Here is a 16,123-nt window from a genome sequence, read left to right on the forward strand (position 1 = left end):
AACAGGTTCCATGCCTTCTGGGATTTTAAAGGTTCCTAGAAGAAATAAGACAACTATTCATATAAGTAGAAAACAAGATGGACCATAATCAAATGCTAAAGGACAAGCAGAATCCAAAAGCTCTGGGGCAGATGGCTTCTGGAAGAGGGAATCAGAGCTGCTCCCAGATGGCTGCAACTGGGGACAGGGGAAGACGGACCAGAAGTAAGGACGGCTTTCTGGAGTGGGTCTCCAAGGGTGTACACTCAAAGGACGCCCGGGATTTTATCAGACAGGGATGGGACAAAGCCACTCCAACTCAAAATTCAAGAGCACAGACTCATGCTAGAAAGCACAGGCTTCATTCAAGGAACAGCAAGATCTGGTCTGAACGGAGCGGGGGCAATGGCGGGAGGACCACGGGCAGCTGTGGGGCAGCTCTGGCCTGTCATCACACAAGGCCCCAGTTCCGAGCAGAATAAGGAGCTCATGCTTGATTTGGAGATGCTGGGGAACTCACGAAGCTTTCTAAGTAGGAGAGCACCCGAGCGCTCAGGTAGGAGCGGAGCAGGGGCCCTGGAGGGAGAAGAGGCTGGGCCGCTGTGAGAGTTCTGGGCAGAAACAGCAAGAGCCTGAATGCGGACCACGCATGGGGATGAAAACGTCCTTGGAATACACAGGGAGAGATGAGCTTTACCACTTAAACCAGTAGCACAGGTCCCATCTTCATGGGAATTATAAGAACCTTTAAATGTGAGTACCCAGAGGTGCCTCCTAGTCAAATATTAAATAACCACTGTCCAAACAGGGATTGAAGTGTCCAGTGCTGGGTAAGTGTGTCCAAAGGTCCCGAGCTGGACGAACAGAAGAGAGGTCAAGTGGTTTACACTGAACAAATGTTTGAGGGGATGAAGATAAGTGCACAGGTTCCTCTGAGTAATCACGGGGAAGGTCAGGAGACTTTGTTAAACAAAGCTGATCTCAAGGGTAGAAATCAGAGAACGGACGAACCCATCTTAGATGTTCTGGGAGTGATAAAAGGCACAAAGCCCCCACAGCCAGCCGGGTGGGGAGGGCTGTCACAGTGGGTGCCTGTCTCCACCTCAGAGGCACCTGCTCAGACCTGACCCTCTGCTTCAAGACCTCCCCCAACGAAACAACAACCCCAGGGGCGCCTGGGTGGCTCAGTCAGTTAAGTGTCTGACTCTTGGTTTCAGCTCAGGTCATGATCTCATGGGTCCTGGGATCGAGCCCCGTGTCGGGCTCCATGCTCAGCAGGGAGTCTGCTTGAGATTCTTTCTCTCTACCTCTCCCCTGACTCACGCTTGCTCTTTCTCTCTCGGAAATAAATCTTAAAAAGAAATAAAAATAAACAACAACCCCAGAGGTCACTCCTCAGCCCTCAACCCCTCTGGCCTCTCCACAGTATCTGACTAAGATCCTAAAGTTCATTACAAACTTGTCACATTCATCAGGAGGCAAGTAAATTAAGTTTTTAGGACAGGATGAGAGATTTTTGTTTTCTTTTTAATAGGAAGAGTAAAGTTGAAAGTTATTTTTCACGGCCAGAGAAAACTGGGTACTTTGCTTCGAATAAAACCTACCAAACACAGGTGGAAGCAAACAGACCGGAGTTTGAATCCTGGCTCCACCACTTACCATCTAGTGTGTGACCTTGAGTAAGGGCTTGACCTTGCTGAATTTCCATTTCCTCATCTGTAAAATGACAGTCCCACCCACCTCCCAGGACTGCTAGTGAGCCGGACACATGAGGAGCCCAGGGCAGGGCTGGGCTCACAGGAAGCCCTCAATGTCAGTCCCTTCCTCCAAAACCCAGCTTGACTCCTCTACCTCCCAAGTCCCTGAGCTTGGTCATGGCCTCTGCTCCCAAACCACCTCCTTTCCTCTCTTCCTCTTCCCAGGCTTCTAAATCCTCCGGACTGGATGCCTCTGAGTTGGCCACCTTTGTCTTAGTCCTCACCTGCAACACCCCACTGGGAACTATCACTTTGCACCACGGATGTGATACCATGCTTAAGGACATGGGCCATGTCCTCAGACCCGTGGGTTCAAAACCTGGTTCGGCCTCAGACTAGCTGCGTGATCTTCAGGGAGTCACTTAACTTCTCTGGTGATAATAACGTCACTAATCTCCCAAGACAGTGAAGTGTCCGTCAGTTTTGCACAGCGGATGCTAGGCACGAGGCCTGGACCAGAAGGGGATCTGCAAACGCTAGCTAGTGTTATTATCCATTCTTCTTACCTGCGTCCAGTGCCCTCCCCTTCTCTGCTGACCCCGCCTTGGCCGGACTGCGATGCCGGCAGCCTGATGTCTAGGCGGCTTCCTGGCTGCGCTCCGGCCACTGGCCTCTCCCTACTCGAATCAAACCTACATCCTGTTGCCAAATTCCACTTCCTCCCATGCCCCTTGGGCTCTAGTTCAAGAACCTGCTAAGGCCAGTGACATTCAGTCCAAGCCCCCCCCCACCTTCCCCCAAACTCCACATCCTACCACTTTCTAAAAAACACACTTTCTACTCCAACCAGCCAGCCTCCCTTACTGTCACCTGAACCAGTAAGCTTCGTGCCACACCTCACTTTCTTCGCAGCTGCCAAACCCTCCCTGCTGCCCTGCACCTTTGCAAACTCCACTCCGGCCTACAACTTCCTGCTCAAGCTCCGCACCCTCTCTGACCTCTCCGGTCCTCTCCCCTCCTTTCTCTGAACTTCCGCGGCTCTCATCAGTGCCATGGCAGTCATCATCCATGGGTCCTGAAGCGGCCCCAGGGACACAGGCAGATGTGAAGGAAACATCTGGTAATCAAGGGAGTCCAGTCTACAACTGAAGACCAGAATGGAGACGGAGTAGTTAAATGGCATGCCTGGATCCCAGAATGTATCAGTAACACGGGAGACAAGGATGGTTACCATGGCAAAGAGCTCATGTTTGAAATGACTCTTTCAAGAGCTTAGGATGACTTTATACCATAGCAAGTTCCTAGTTACTAGCTGGTCTTGGTTTCATAAGAATAACCACTTTTTAAAAATAGGATTATCTGGTTTTTCTAATTGCTGGACTTCAGATATTTGGATGTTTATTGCACAACCAAGGGAAGGTGCCAAGGGGCGGTTTATACGGTCTTCAGTCCCCCTCCCTATAACCTCCATCAGCTTCCCAAACACTCGGAATAAACACAGAAGTAAACACTGTGCTTATTACACAAATATAGCTCCAAGAATAGTCCTGTAAGCCTCTCCTACACTGAGATTCTGGAACTACCATTGTACACCGGGCATTAAAAAGGCTGAGCAGATGGTATACAAATAAAACATACTGACATCCTAGAAAGGGAGCCCAACAGTGGAAGACGAAAGAGAAGAAGAATGAAGAAGTTTAAATCCATGAAACTAGCTTTCTGATTTTTAGTGGAAATGAAGTGATCAGTTTTATAATCGTTATAACTTGTGCATTTGTTTGTCTCGTTGGGGGTTTAAGATGTTTAAGAGTATCTTGCATATCAGACTTGTGATCGTCATTAAATGCATAAATTAGTCTAAATGTGAACCAATATTTAATGTTTGCATAAATTTGGTTTATTAAACCCATAAGTTTTTTACAGTAGTTGTGTAAGTAGTATGTAAATAGAGGAATGTTGGTTTAATGCTTAAATGTTAATTGTTTAATAAATTCATAAGGATAACAAACTTTAAAAAAAAAATTAAAAAAAAAATAAAAAGGCTGAGCATGGGGCGCCTGGGTGGCTCAGTCGTTAGGCGTCTGCCTTCAGCTCAGGTCATTATCTTAGGGTCCTGGGATCAAGCCCCGGGTCGGGCTCCCTGCTTGGCTCTCCCCCTCCCCCTGCTTGTGTTCCTGCTCTCGCTCTCTCTCTCTCTCTGTCAAATAAATAAATAAAATCTTTAAAAATTAATTAATTAATAAAAAGGGTGAGCATGTCCTGGTTGCCTGCAGCAGCAGGAGGACGGGCTGTCCCCGCCTCCGTCCTGGATACCACCCTCTCCTCTTCCACAAACACCACACTCCTCCACAGCGGGGAATGCTCCCCACCCTCTCCCCATGAGGGCCAGCACCTTACCGCCACCCCGGAGGGTCTGGGTCAAGTCCTCCACCAGGGCCACGGCCTCCTCGCTGCTCTCAGGACGATGCTCCTGCAGCCAGGCTTGAATTTCCCTCGGTAGCACGGTCAGCATCTGTTCCTTGGTGTGCACTTCCGGCCTGAGCCAGCGCCGACAGAGCTCTCGGAGGCGGCCAAGTGCACCCTGTGGCCCTCCAGCGGCCTCCCCGTGGGGGCTACCCTTGCCAGCACTCTGGGGAAAGGGCTCCGACCCAGGGCCATCCTCCTGCAGTACAGCTTCCTGCACCCAAGAGTCGTCCTCCAGGATCATGGTAGTGACCTCCTCCTGTTCATCTTCCTCTTGAGGCACCTGGACCAAGGGGCTCAGGGGGGTGGTTACTCTCGGCAGCTCTGCAGCCATCATCCACCTTCCCAGGGCAATCGCCTCAGGCTTCTAGCCTTGAACCTCAGTCTTCTAGAGCCAGGCTGAGGGAGAAGACACCCTCCTCCTCAAATTCCAACAAGTAGTCTGGCTGGGAAATGAGAAAGAGAACCACAATCAATAAGTAGACTGTCTTACAATAACCTAACTCACAGCAGCCCAGGTCAGGCCACCAAGTGAGTCTTACATCCGCAAATCAATGCAAGTTTCCTGTCCCTCTTAAAGGAAAAATGGCTCACTCCTGAAAACCTCTCTCTGTGGCAAAAGAAGTTACAAAGAATCACAAGCACAAAAAAATACAGAACTTTTCTTTCCAAAAGAAAGAGTATCAGAAATTCAGAGTCCTCCTAAGAACCCAGGACTAAGTTATTCTGCCCTAAATCAGTTCAGACTTGCTACAGAGTGAGCCTTGACCTAACATACAACTCGGTCCCTTAACCCCAGGGCCCATCTAATAGGTAGAGATAATAACACCCATTCTTATCTTATGGGGACATCTTCAGGATTAGCAATGGATCCGGATGTCAAGACATTTTGAGCCTCACTGGGAGGAAGGCAGTATCTTAATTGCATTCTTACCATATGAGTATGAAGTTTTAAAATATTCACACTTTTCAATGTAGTCTTGGCCCCGTCGGGAATTTATCTTTAAAAATCACCATCTTTCTGAAGAAAAATTTATTTGCAAGGAAACAAAACCATAGCATTGTTTCTAATTGCAAAAAAAACCCCGACACTTTAAAAATCCAGCAACAGAGAAATGGTTAATGAATTATGCCACATCCATACAGTAAAATGTATTTAAAACTACACTGACTTAATAATGGCTACCTTTGGGGACGGGGTACTGACCGAGAAGGGACTCAAAGAAGCCTTTGGGGTGCTGGAAATGTTCTGTATCTTGATTTGATGACGGTTGCACATACATATGAAATGTAAGATCTGTGCATGCTGCTGCATGTAGCTTTAAATATTTTTAAAAATTATGCTGACGATTATTAGCCATTAATAATCTGAGATAATCTTCATAAACCTGAAAATTACCGATAAAAACAAACCTAGCCAAACAGAAACACCAGGCACAGTATGATCCCAAATCCGTTTAAAAATGAACACCTACACAAGGAAAAACAAAACTTGGACGTTAATTCTACAAAACGTTGGGAGCAGTGAAATTACTATTTATAAAATAAAGCCTATAAAAGCAATGAAAAATTATGTTTTAAAAATCACTACCACATGACAAAGACTCAGATAATCCCCCTTTTTAAAAAAAGGGGGGCAGGGGGGAAAAAAAAAGAAGAAAGCAAAGCTAGTAGGAACACCGAAGCTCTCAAATGTGTATTTACCAAAGGGCTAGAAGACGCACAGGTATAACAGAAGTCCTGCTTGGGAGCCCGGGAAAACTGCTTCCGGTCAGCTCATTCGCTGTCTGACCGAGGGCAAGACACGCCCCCTCGGAAGCTCAGTTTCCCCATCTCCCAGTCCCAACCCCGCGCCCCTGGCTAGATGTGCAGGGAGCTCACCGCCCCGAAGCAGGGTCCGGGTGCTTTCGCCGAGCGGACGGGGCGCGTCAACCCGGGGGCCCCGGCCCGCGGGCGCGGACAGCGCCCCCGACGCCCCTCCCCCAGCAGGGCTGCCCGCACCGGCTCCAGGCCCGTTATTCCCTCGCCGCGGGCTACTCCCCCGGCCCGCGCCGCTCCAGGCCCGTCTCTCCGGGCTCACCTCTCGGGAGACCAGGTCGGACTCCGGCAGCCACTCCGCGCGTAAAAGCGCCCCCGGGCACGGCCCGGCCCCTCCGGACTCACCGCGGCTCAAGCCCGAGGGGCACCGAGAACAATGGACGGGAGAGGCCCGCCCCCCACCGCGCTCATTGGCCACCGAGAACGCCCCCTGGAAACCCTGCTCTCCTACTGGCGAACCCGGCCCCCAGCCCGACGGCGGGGTGGGGAGGCCGGGCCGACGGCATTGTGGGACATGTAGTTCACCGCGGCGGCCCGGCCAGCGGGCTGGGAGCGGAGCGAGGGTTTGAGAGCCCGGGCGCCGCTGCGCGGGCCGCAAGCAAATCCGCGGACTGGCCCTCAAGACCCCAGGGTTGGCCAGAGTTGGGACCTGGTACCGGTCATTTCACTTCCCCAAGGCCTCGGTGGATTTGCCTATGAAAAATGAAAGTTGTGTGGAGGGGCTTGAAGGTCCGTTTCAGCCGGGGACTGTGTGGCAAGGCATGTTGTTAGGCCCCCCGAAAGGCTGTCCCCGAGCTGGGAGGAGTCCTCCCAGGAAAAGTCCCCCCGCTGCCCGAGCCCGGCCCCCCTCCCCCAACCTGCAGGTCCACGCTCGCACCTGGCCTTGGCACACCCCTTTGTTTTCGCACGTGGTGTTCCTGCTGCTGGAGGCAAGCCCGGTCCTGCCTCTTTTGCCACGAAGAACTCCCATTCTTTCGTCCAGCTGGTCTTCCTGGAGCCTGCCCCATCGTCCGCTACCCCGGGCGCGGACGCCGCTCCCAGCACACCTGTTCCACGTGTCCACGTCAGTCCCTGGTCCCAGTGTTGCTCACCGCGGGTCTCAGCACTGGGAGGTGAGGGCGGGAGAGCGGCCTCTGTCCTTCCCACAGTCGGTGCCCTCGAAGAAGTGGCTGCCCCAACACCGCAGGACAACAGGTGAGAAACCGTCCGGAAACCCAAGGGGGAAATAGGAGGAGGGAGGGAAACATGCTCTCAGTGGTCTGTGATAGAACAATTGTGAATGCTTACGCAGAGCGATCATCGGAGGCGCACAAGCAAATGACTACATTTGTTTTAATTTTTTATTTATATTACATTTCATATTCATGAAAATTCTGTGAGTATTTGAGAAATGTTTTCTGTTTATTTGGGTGATTTTAATCTCCTTTTCTGTGAACTGATTGTATCTTCCCATGTTTGTTTGTTTTCCTTTGATCCAGTATAGTTTACATACAGTGTTATGTTTCAGGTGTACAATAATGAAGCAAATCCATACAACACTCAGTGCTCATCAGGACAAGTGCACTCCTTAATCCCCATCTCCTGTTTCACCCCCCACCCTCGCCCCAGCCACCTCCCCTCTGGTAACCAACAGCTTGTTCTCTCTAGTTAAGAGTCTGTTTTTCGGTTTGTCTCTCTTTTTTCTTTGTCCGTTTGTTTCATTTCTGAAATTCCACCTCTGAGTGAGATCATATGGTATTTGTCTTTCTCTGGCTGACTTATTTCACTTAGCATAATACTCTCTAGCTCCATCCACGTTGTTGCAAATGGCAAGATTTCATTATTATACTTCTTCCCATGTTTTAATCAAATTTATTTGCAAGAACTCTTAGTATATTAAGAAAATGATTTCTTTGTCACAGAAATTGCTATTTCTCAGTTTGCTGTTCTTTTTTGTTTGTTTTTTTAGCATAGAAATTTTTAGGCTATCCCATCTTTCTTTTTATAGCTTCTGAATTTGGTGTCATTCTTAGAAAGTTCTCTGCACCACTCTGAAGATTATCTCAGTTTCACCTGTTTTTCACCAATGAACCCCTGTGATTAACAGTCAAAGTGTAAAGATGCAAGGTGAGGTTCAGCTATCGAATATTACCTCCCTGGCATCTTAATGTATTAGCCTAAAGGAACAACGTGCAAATAGCACCACCTCCAGGCCAGCTCGAGAAGTTTGCACTCCGTGCCTGGATGGGGAGCTCTCAGTGGTCACTCCCCTGGTCAGCATTCCTAGAGAACAAGAAATGCAAAATAGTGGAGGATGGTAATTCTTGGGATGCTCTCATATTACAAAGATTTGTTTTTCCACATTTCCATCCTCCCTAGGAATGGGGATGTATACAAATGGGAAAAGATGTGTTTGGGTGTGGGGATCTGGGGGGTTCACTGCTGAAACTTTCTAGCAGCCTAAGAGTGCATTTACCTCCGCTCCTATCCCAAGCCAACCCTTGACCACAAGAAACTGGCACTGTCTCGTCACAGGAGGATCCTGGAGCCAGCCATCTCTTCCCCGTGCCTGATTCTCCAGGAAGTTGGTCCTGGCCAATGTCAAGTATCCCAGGTTTAGATAGAAAGCAACTCACATTCAGGGCACCTGGGTGGTGCAGTTGATTAAGCGGCTCCTGCCTTTGGCTCAGGTAGTGGTCTCAGGGTCGGGAGACTAAGCCACACAGAGTCCGTTTAGCATTCTCTCTCCTTCTCCCTCTCCCCCGCACCACCCCCACATGTGTGCTCTCTCACATTCTCTTTCAAATAAGTAAATCTTTATTTTTTTCAAGATTTACTTATTTGAGAGAGACAGCATGTGAGCACCAGCAGGGGGAGGGGCAGAGGCAGAGAGAGAGGCCGACTCCCCGCGGAGCAGGGAGCCCAATGCAGGACTCAATCCCAGGACCGCAAAATCATGACCTGAGCCTAAGGCAGATGCTTAGCCAACTGAGCCACCTAGGCGCCCAGTAAATAAATCTTTAAAGAAAAGGGGGGGGGGAGAAAGCAACTCACATTTAATACCAGTTTATGGCATAACGAGCCTGGTGCCCAAGCCAGCCTGGGACAGTGAGCAAGCCTAGAAACACAGCCCAAGGGACGCCTGGGTGGCTCAGTTGGTTAAGCGTCTGCCTTCGGCTCAGGTCATGATCCTGGAGTCCCGGGATCGAGTCCCGCATCAGGCTCCTTGCTCAGCAGGGAGCCTGCTTCTCCCTCTGCCTGCAGCTCCCCATGCTTGTACCCTTGCTCACTCTCTCTCGCTCACTCTCTTTCGCCCACGCTCTCTCTAACAACAACAAAAAAAAATCTTTTAAAAAAAGAAACACAGCCCAATTCAGTGAGTAGGATTGCTCCCCCAAGTGGATCTTTTCTCCATCAACCAAACTACAAGGGTGAGAGAGGCTGTGTGCTACCAATGGGCATTCCTGGTAAAAGCTTCAGAGAACTACTGTGGCTAAGTAAAAGGGACTTATTGAAAGAATATTAGGGAACTCATAGGGTAAATGGGAAAGAGTCAGGCTTAATTAAGAACAGTTGGGAGCCAAGAAACAGGATAAGGCTCAGGCATTGGGGCAAAGGTGCCTTTGGGCCCTGAGGTTGCAGGAAGTATCTCCCCCCGCCGAAGACCCCCCACCATTGCTTGATCTACCCTATGTCCTCGCTGTCCACGAAGGGCATCTCTTTGTATGAAGCATGTGTGTCTCATTTTTGCTAGTTATGCCACAGAAGCAGGACCACTAAACGGGATTGGGAAAAGATTATTACCTGAACAGTGCAGTAGGATGCTGTAAGACTGGCCTAAAAGGAAGAAGAATCTAAAGGGGGCTCCTGGTAGGAATGCCAAGGGAGAAAGAGAAACTAGGGAAGGAGATCAGGGACACATTTATTTTTTTTTTTTAAGATTTTACTTATTTATTTGACACAGAGAGAGACACAGCGAGAGTGGGAACACAAGCAGGGGGAGTGGGAGAGGGAGAAGCAGGCTTCCCGCGGAGCAGGGAGCCCGATGCGGGGCTCGATCCCAGGACCCTGGGACCATGACCTGAGCCGAAGGCCGACGCTTGACGACGGAGCCACCCAGGCGCCCAGGGACGCATTTATTTTAAAGAGGGAGGAGTGAAATTCAGTCCAAGAAGTGTCACTGAACAAGTGTGAAGTGTCCCATGGCGCATGCCCGTGTAAAATGAAGACCTAGAGCAGGATGTCTTTTTAGAATGGAATTTTTCACCCCTCCCAACAAGGCTGTATTTTCACTGTTTTCTTTCTTTTTCTTTCTTTCTTTCTTTCTTTCTTTCTTTCTTTCTTTCTTTCTTTCTTTCTTCTTTCTTTTCTTTCTTCTTTCTTTCTTATGAATGGCTTGTAGTTAGTGTAACAGAGGCGGGAGGAGGGTTGTCTTTGGTCCTTGTCTTTCTCCTCCCGGGACCCTGGTTTTTCTCTTTCTCAGTTGTCCTGTGCTGGCCTGGGCTTCTCTAGCCCCTTTGTGCCAAGAAGGAAGAGAACACTTTACAATCTCGGGCCAGTTCCCATGCCCTACTCTGAACTGGTCTAGTCGGGGATATTTCTTGGAAGACACAAGGGTGCTCTGGGCTGGACAGAATGACTCAGGAGGCAGCTTCGTGTGGACTGGTGCTTGCCAAACACAGAGGCACCGCGTGGTACCAGGAATGGCTTGAGGCAGAGTGTGTTTTCAAGGGGATTTAGCTCTAGAATCATCCATGTTCCCCCAAGTTATTATGAGTGAAGACTAATTATAAAGATAGGAAGGGAAAAATGCAAATACATGCATGTGCGCGCACACACACACACACACACACACACACACTATGTGTACAGTTGACATTTGAACAACTAGGGGCTAGAAGCACTGACATCGCCCCCCCACCTTCACCCCAGCAGTTGAAAATCTACTCAGAACTTCTGACTCCCCAAAAACTTAGAGCCTACTGTTGACCAGAAGTCTTACTGATAACAGAAACAGTCGATTAACATTTGATATACTATACATGTTATATACTGTATTCTTACAAGAAAGTTAGAGAAAAGAAAACATTATTAAGAAAATCATAAGAGAAAATACATTTACAATACTGTATGGTATTTATCAAAAAAAAAAAAAGAATCCACATATAGAGGCACCTGGCTGGCTCAGTTGGGAGAGCATGCCACTCGATCTCTGGGTCATGAGTTCAAGCCCCTACTGAGCATAGAGCTTACTTTAAAAAAAAGAAAATTCCACATACAAGTGGACCTGCACAGTTCAAACCCGTACTGCTCAAGGGTCAGCTATATGTATAATTCCTAGTTCATAGGAAGAAACATTATCACTAGAATAGTTAGTTGACCGCTGGAAAGAGAAAGAAAAAAACCTTGTGACCCGCAGTAGAAGCTTGCCAGGCACGTGGCATGCACAAGAGGCTTCAGGACAAATTCCCTGCCCGGCTTGTCAAACCAGACTGCTGCTCCAAAGCCACTCCCTTCCAAATATCGAAGCCACTGACAGACACTGACGGGGCCATGTGGCCTGGGAGCTAGAAACATCCCCAGGGAAAGGTTCGGCCATAGGCTTTCCCCTAATGGCCGTTTACCATTCTCTCTCTCTGTCTCTGTCTCTCTGTGTCATACACACACAAATTGAATTTTTTTTAAATTATAAAACAAATGCCCTCAGACCCAGGAGGAAAAAGAAATAAATTTGAACACACAAACTTAAAAAAACGCTTGTATAGCATAAAAGGTTAAAACTAAAGTCACATGACAAAGTAGGAGAAATATTTGTAACACGTGTGATGAAGGACAAATTTCCCGTTTACTATGAGTTTATGCAGCTGAGCTCGGGAAAGACCAACAGCTCAGAAGAACAGGCAAAGGATAAGAATAAACAGGTCACAGAACAAAAAACTCTGCCTCACTAATAATTTTTTAAGTTCAAATCAAAACTGAGCCTGGGCGGCTCAGTCGGTTAAGCGTCTGCCTTCGGCGCAGGTCATGATCCCAGGGTCCTGGAATCGAGTCCCGCATCGGGCTCCCTGCTCAGCGGGGAGCCTGCTTCTCCCTCTGCCTGCTGCGCCCCCTGCTTGTGCTCTCTCTCAAATAAATAAATAAATAAAATCTTAAAATAACGAACAAATATACTGTTTTTCTCCTGTGGTATTGGCAAAAATATTAAAGTATGATAATACACGGTGGTGTTGACAGTAAGCAAAATAATTCACTCTCCTGTTGGTGGTAATAGGAATGGGGGCAGTCATTTTGGAAGATAAACCAGCAATTCTATTGCTAGGAATACATAGATAGAATCATACAAAGATGCCAAGATATGTGCAAGAGTATTTATTATAGTAATAGTTACAACTGAAAAACATACAAATAATTTAAATGTTTATAAGCAGCGGCCTAGATAAATAATGTTTGGAATATCTATACCTTAGAATTCTATTTGGCCTTTTAAAAAATGAACATCTCTGGGGCGCCTGGCTGGCTCAGTCAGTAGAGCAAGGGACTCTTGCTCTTGGGGTCCTGAATTCAAGCCCCATGTTGGGGGTAGAGTTTTAAAAAATGAATATCTCTATTTGCTAATATAGGAAGATACGCAGGTGCGTGAAAAAAAGCAACGAACAGTGTACATGTAATAATGATACATTTTGTGTAAAATCAGTGGTTGTCAGAGGTTTAGTGGGGGAAGGGCCAGCAAGAAGGATGAATAGGTGCAGCACAGGGGATTTTTTTTTAATTTATTAATTTATTTATTTTTTTACTTTTTTTGAGAGAGAGAGAGAGAGAGGGAGGGGAGGAGGGAGGACAAAGGGAGAGGGTACGAACCGCAAGCAGGCTCCACACCCAGCACAGAGCCCGAGGCGGGGCGCCGTCTCATGACCCTGACTGAGGTCATGACCTGAGCTGAAATCAGAGCTGGACGCCTAACGGACTGAGCCACCCAGGCGCTCCAGTACGAAGGATTTTTCAGGCAGGGAAACTACTCTGTGTGATATTATAATACTAGATACATGCCATACATTGTCTAAACCCACAGACTGTACATTACAAGTGAACCCTAAGGTAAACTATGGACTTTGGGTGGTTGGGGTGTGTGAGTGTAGGTTCATCAACTGTAACAAATGTATCACTTTGGTGAGGGATGTTGATGATGGGAGGGAGGCTATCCCATGTGCGGGGGCAAAGGGCGGGTCTATAGGAAATCTCTGTACCTTCCTTTTAATCTTGCTGTGAACCTAAAACTGCTCTAAAAACACAATCTTAAAAAAATAAAAAGAATTATAGGAGTGCCTGGGTGACTCAGTTGGTTAAGCACCCTACTCCTGATTTCATGATCTCGGGGTCCTGAGATCAAGCCCTGTGTTGGGCTTTGTGCTCAGTGGGGAGTGTGCTGGAGAGTCTCTCTTTGCCTCTGCCTCTCCCCCTGCTTGCACATGCTTTCTGTCTCTCTCTCTCTCTCAAATAAATAAATAAATAAATCTTTTTAAAAAATAAAAAGAATTACAGTAACATAGCCATTGTATACCCTTTATAAGAAAACGAGTATTTCTGTCAAAACAGCAAAAGTGATAATATCCTGACTGTTGAAATTTTTAAAAACACACAAACCTTTAAAAAGATAATAAAAATAATGTATAATCTCAACACCCAAATATAACCTCTGTTACCATTATGGTGGTTTCCTTTCGTTCTTTTTTCTATGCATATGAACATGGCCAATATGAACTGCACCATAGCGGGATGCCTGTAAAAAGTTTTCCAAAATCAATGAAACTAAAACCTAGCTCTAGACTCTGGCTACTAAATTAGCCAGCTACCTCCTTCTCGGAGCTCGCCCTTCTCCTGGACTGCCCAGGGCCCTAGCGTTTATGTAACACGTGAAGTCCTATAGACATTCACACCTGTTGGAGAAAAGTTCATGCCTCCTAAGCTCTGGACTGTGGCTGTTTCTGCAATTGCCCTTTGCCACCACAAGGTGTCACTCTCCGATGGCCCTCTTCTTGACTGTGTGCTCGCTCGCTCGCCCTCTCTGTCAAATAAATAAAAATCTTTTTTAAAAAATAAAAGGGTTGGGGCGCCTGGGTGCCTCAGTTGCTTAAGCCACTGCCTTCGGCTCGGGTCATGATCCCGGGGTCCTGGGATCGAGCCCTGCGCCCAGCTCCCTGCTCGGTGGGAAGCCTGCTTCTCCCTCTCCCACTCCCCCTGCTTGTGTTCCCTCTCTCGCTGTGTCTCTCTGTCAGATAATTAATTAATCAATCAATCAATCAATCAATCAGGGTTTAACTGTAGGTTAAACCAACAGTTTAATTATGAATCATCAAGGAAAGCTAGAATTACTTCTTGTGCTTAGAAAACATAGAGAAATATATTCATATAGGTTTCCGAATTTCCTGTAAAAGAAGGTGGAGTCCGTACACTGTTTCTGGGCATTTGTTTTTGGTTTTGTTTTGTTTTGTTTTGTTTTGTTTTTCAATTACGACCTCAGCTTCTTCTCAAAGCCTTAAAATTTGGGGAGCCAATGAGCTGCTAGGGAGTTCCTGGAGGGCCAGCACTATTTTCATTCATTTCTGGTACTAAGTTCCCAGTTGACTCAAAGCATTTGTGAAATGAAGTAGTTCCCTGGCGATGTGAAAGTTTTTATGCATACGTGTGGAATTGGGCTAGCCTCCAGGAGGAACAGGAGAGCGAATCTCCCCCAGGCGGGGCAGCCCAGGGCACTGAGGCCGCATCTTCCGGTACCTCCTTTGTCTCACCCAGCTCCTTCCCACCCCCCAGGCCAGTCAGAAGGCAGAACCTTAGGGGCGCCCGGGTGGCTCAGTCAGTTAGGCGTCTGCCTTTGGCTCAAGTCGTGATTCCAGGGTCCTGGGATCGAGCCCTGCATGGGGCTCCCTGCTCGGCAGGGAGCCTGCTTCTCCCTCTCCCACTCCCCCTGCTTATGTTCCCTCTCTCTGTGTGTCTCTCTCCGTCAAATAAATAAATAAAATCTTTAAAAAAAAAAAAAAAAAGGCAGAACCCAGACAGCTCCAGGACAGAGAGTGGCGGGCGGGACTGGGGTGGGGGGGCGTGCTGCCCGGACAGGCCCCTCCGGCCAGGCAGGGTCGGGCCATTTCCACCAGCCCAAAGGTTGCAGAAGTAGACAGCAGGGGAAATCTGCTCGGGGAATGACGCAGCAGGTAGACTGGGAAGTTGAAGAACAGGAACTCTAGGGCACCGGCAAGGGCAGGGTTGAAGAGCCGACGCTGTGTCCAGACGGAGTGGACAGTAAGAGGAACAATAAGCAAAGAAGCCAAAGAGGCAGCAGTGAGGTTGAAGGGCAAGCCCGTTACTGTAAGGGAAGAGAAGAGAGGGAATGAGGCAAACAGGGTCTTGAAGCTGAAGCAGGTTCCTGATAGGGCCATGCCTTGGAGGCTGAGTAGGTGGAGGTCTACGTCACTGGAGTAGGGGAGGTGAAGGGCCCATGAGCACAGGTGGGGGCAGTGTGAACCACATGTATGCAGGAGTCACCGAGGATGAGGGCAGGACACTTGGTCCCAAAGCCATATCATGACTGCAGAGTGGTCTGGAGTAGAGGTTTACAGCTAAGGTGTAACACCTCAGGGGTGGTTGTGGTCATTTGTGAGGGATGTTGGGGCAGTATAGCCAGCACCTGGAACTGGGCCTTGGCTCAAATGTGCCTCCAATCAGCTGCCAGCAGTAACCCCACATCTCTATGGGAGCGCTGTATGTGGAGCAAAGACTGGTGCGTGATGGCAGGGGAGGGGGAGAATCAGTTAATTTATGTGTCTGGTATAATAAAGGGTCCAGTTTCATTCTTATGCATGCGGCTGTCCAATTTCCCTAGCACCACCTATTGATGAAACTGTCCTTTCTCTGCTGCATATTCTTTCCTCCTTTGTCATAAGTTAATTGACTATATATGTGTGGGTTTATTTCTGGGGTCTCTATTCTGTTTCATTGATCTATGTGTATTTTTTTTAAGATTTTATTTATTTATTTGACAGAGAAAGACACAGCAAGAGAGGGAACACAAGCAGCAGGTTGGGAGAGGGAGAAGCAGACTTCCCGCCAAGCAGGAAGCCTGATGCGGGGCTCGATCCCAGGACCCGGGGATCATGACCTGAGCCGAAGGCAGACGTTTAACGACTGAGCCACCC

General features: G+C 48.2%; 2 protein-coding genes across 10 annotated transcripts in view; one reads left to right on the forward strand and one right to left on the reverse strand.

Moving 5' to 3' along the window:
• The window catches only part of ZSCAN2 (zinc finger and SCAN domain containing 2), a 28,972-nt gene extending 21,839 nt beyond the window's left edge, over positions 1-7,133 (reverse strand). For 2 of the 7 annotated variants that reach the window (XR_012375154.1, XM_025893233.2), the window contains exons 1-2: positions 6,220-6,361; positions 4,074-4,585 (exon numbers count right to left, since the gene is read on the reverse strand). Coding sequence is in view for 5 of the 7 variants with exons in the window: in XM_025893233.2 (XP_025749018.1) it covers positions 4,074-4,476 (403 nt within the window). In the remaining 2 variants the exon portion in view is untranslated. Of the gene's footprint in view, positions 1-2,242; positions 2,370-4,073; positions 4,586-6,219; positions 6,362-7,003 lie in introns of those variants that run through there. The other 5 variants (XM_073882218.1, XM_025893236.2, XM_025893234.2 and 2 more) reach the window with 5 other exon arrangements.
• The window catches only part of ZNF774 (zinc finger protein 774), a 35,563-nt gene continuing 26,475 nt past the window's right edge, over positions 7,036-16,123 (forward strand). The window contains exon 1 of one of the 3 annotated variants that reach the window (XM_073882220.1): positions 7,036-7,151. The gene's annotated coding sequence lies outside the window, so the exon portion shown is untranslated. The remainder of the gene's footprint in view (positions 7,152-16,123) is intronic. The other 2 variants (XM_073882223.1, XM_073882221.1) reach the window with 2 other exon arrangements.

The sequence above is a fragment of the Callorhinus ursinus genome, unplaced genomic scaffold, assembly GCF_003265705.2.
Source record: "Callorhinus ursinus isolate GAN/ISIS: 27379988/994484 unplaced genomic scaffold, GSC_fseal_2.0 scaffold45, whole genome shotgun sequence".
Classification (NCBI taxonomy): Eukaryota; Metazoa; Chordata; class Mammalia; order Carnivora; family Otariidae; genus Callorhinus; species Callorhinus ursinus.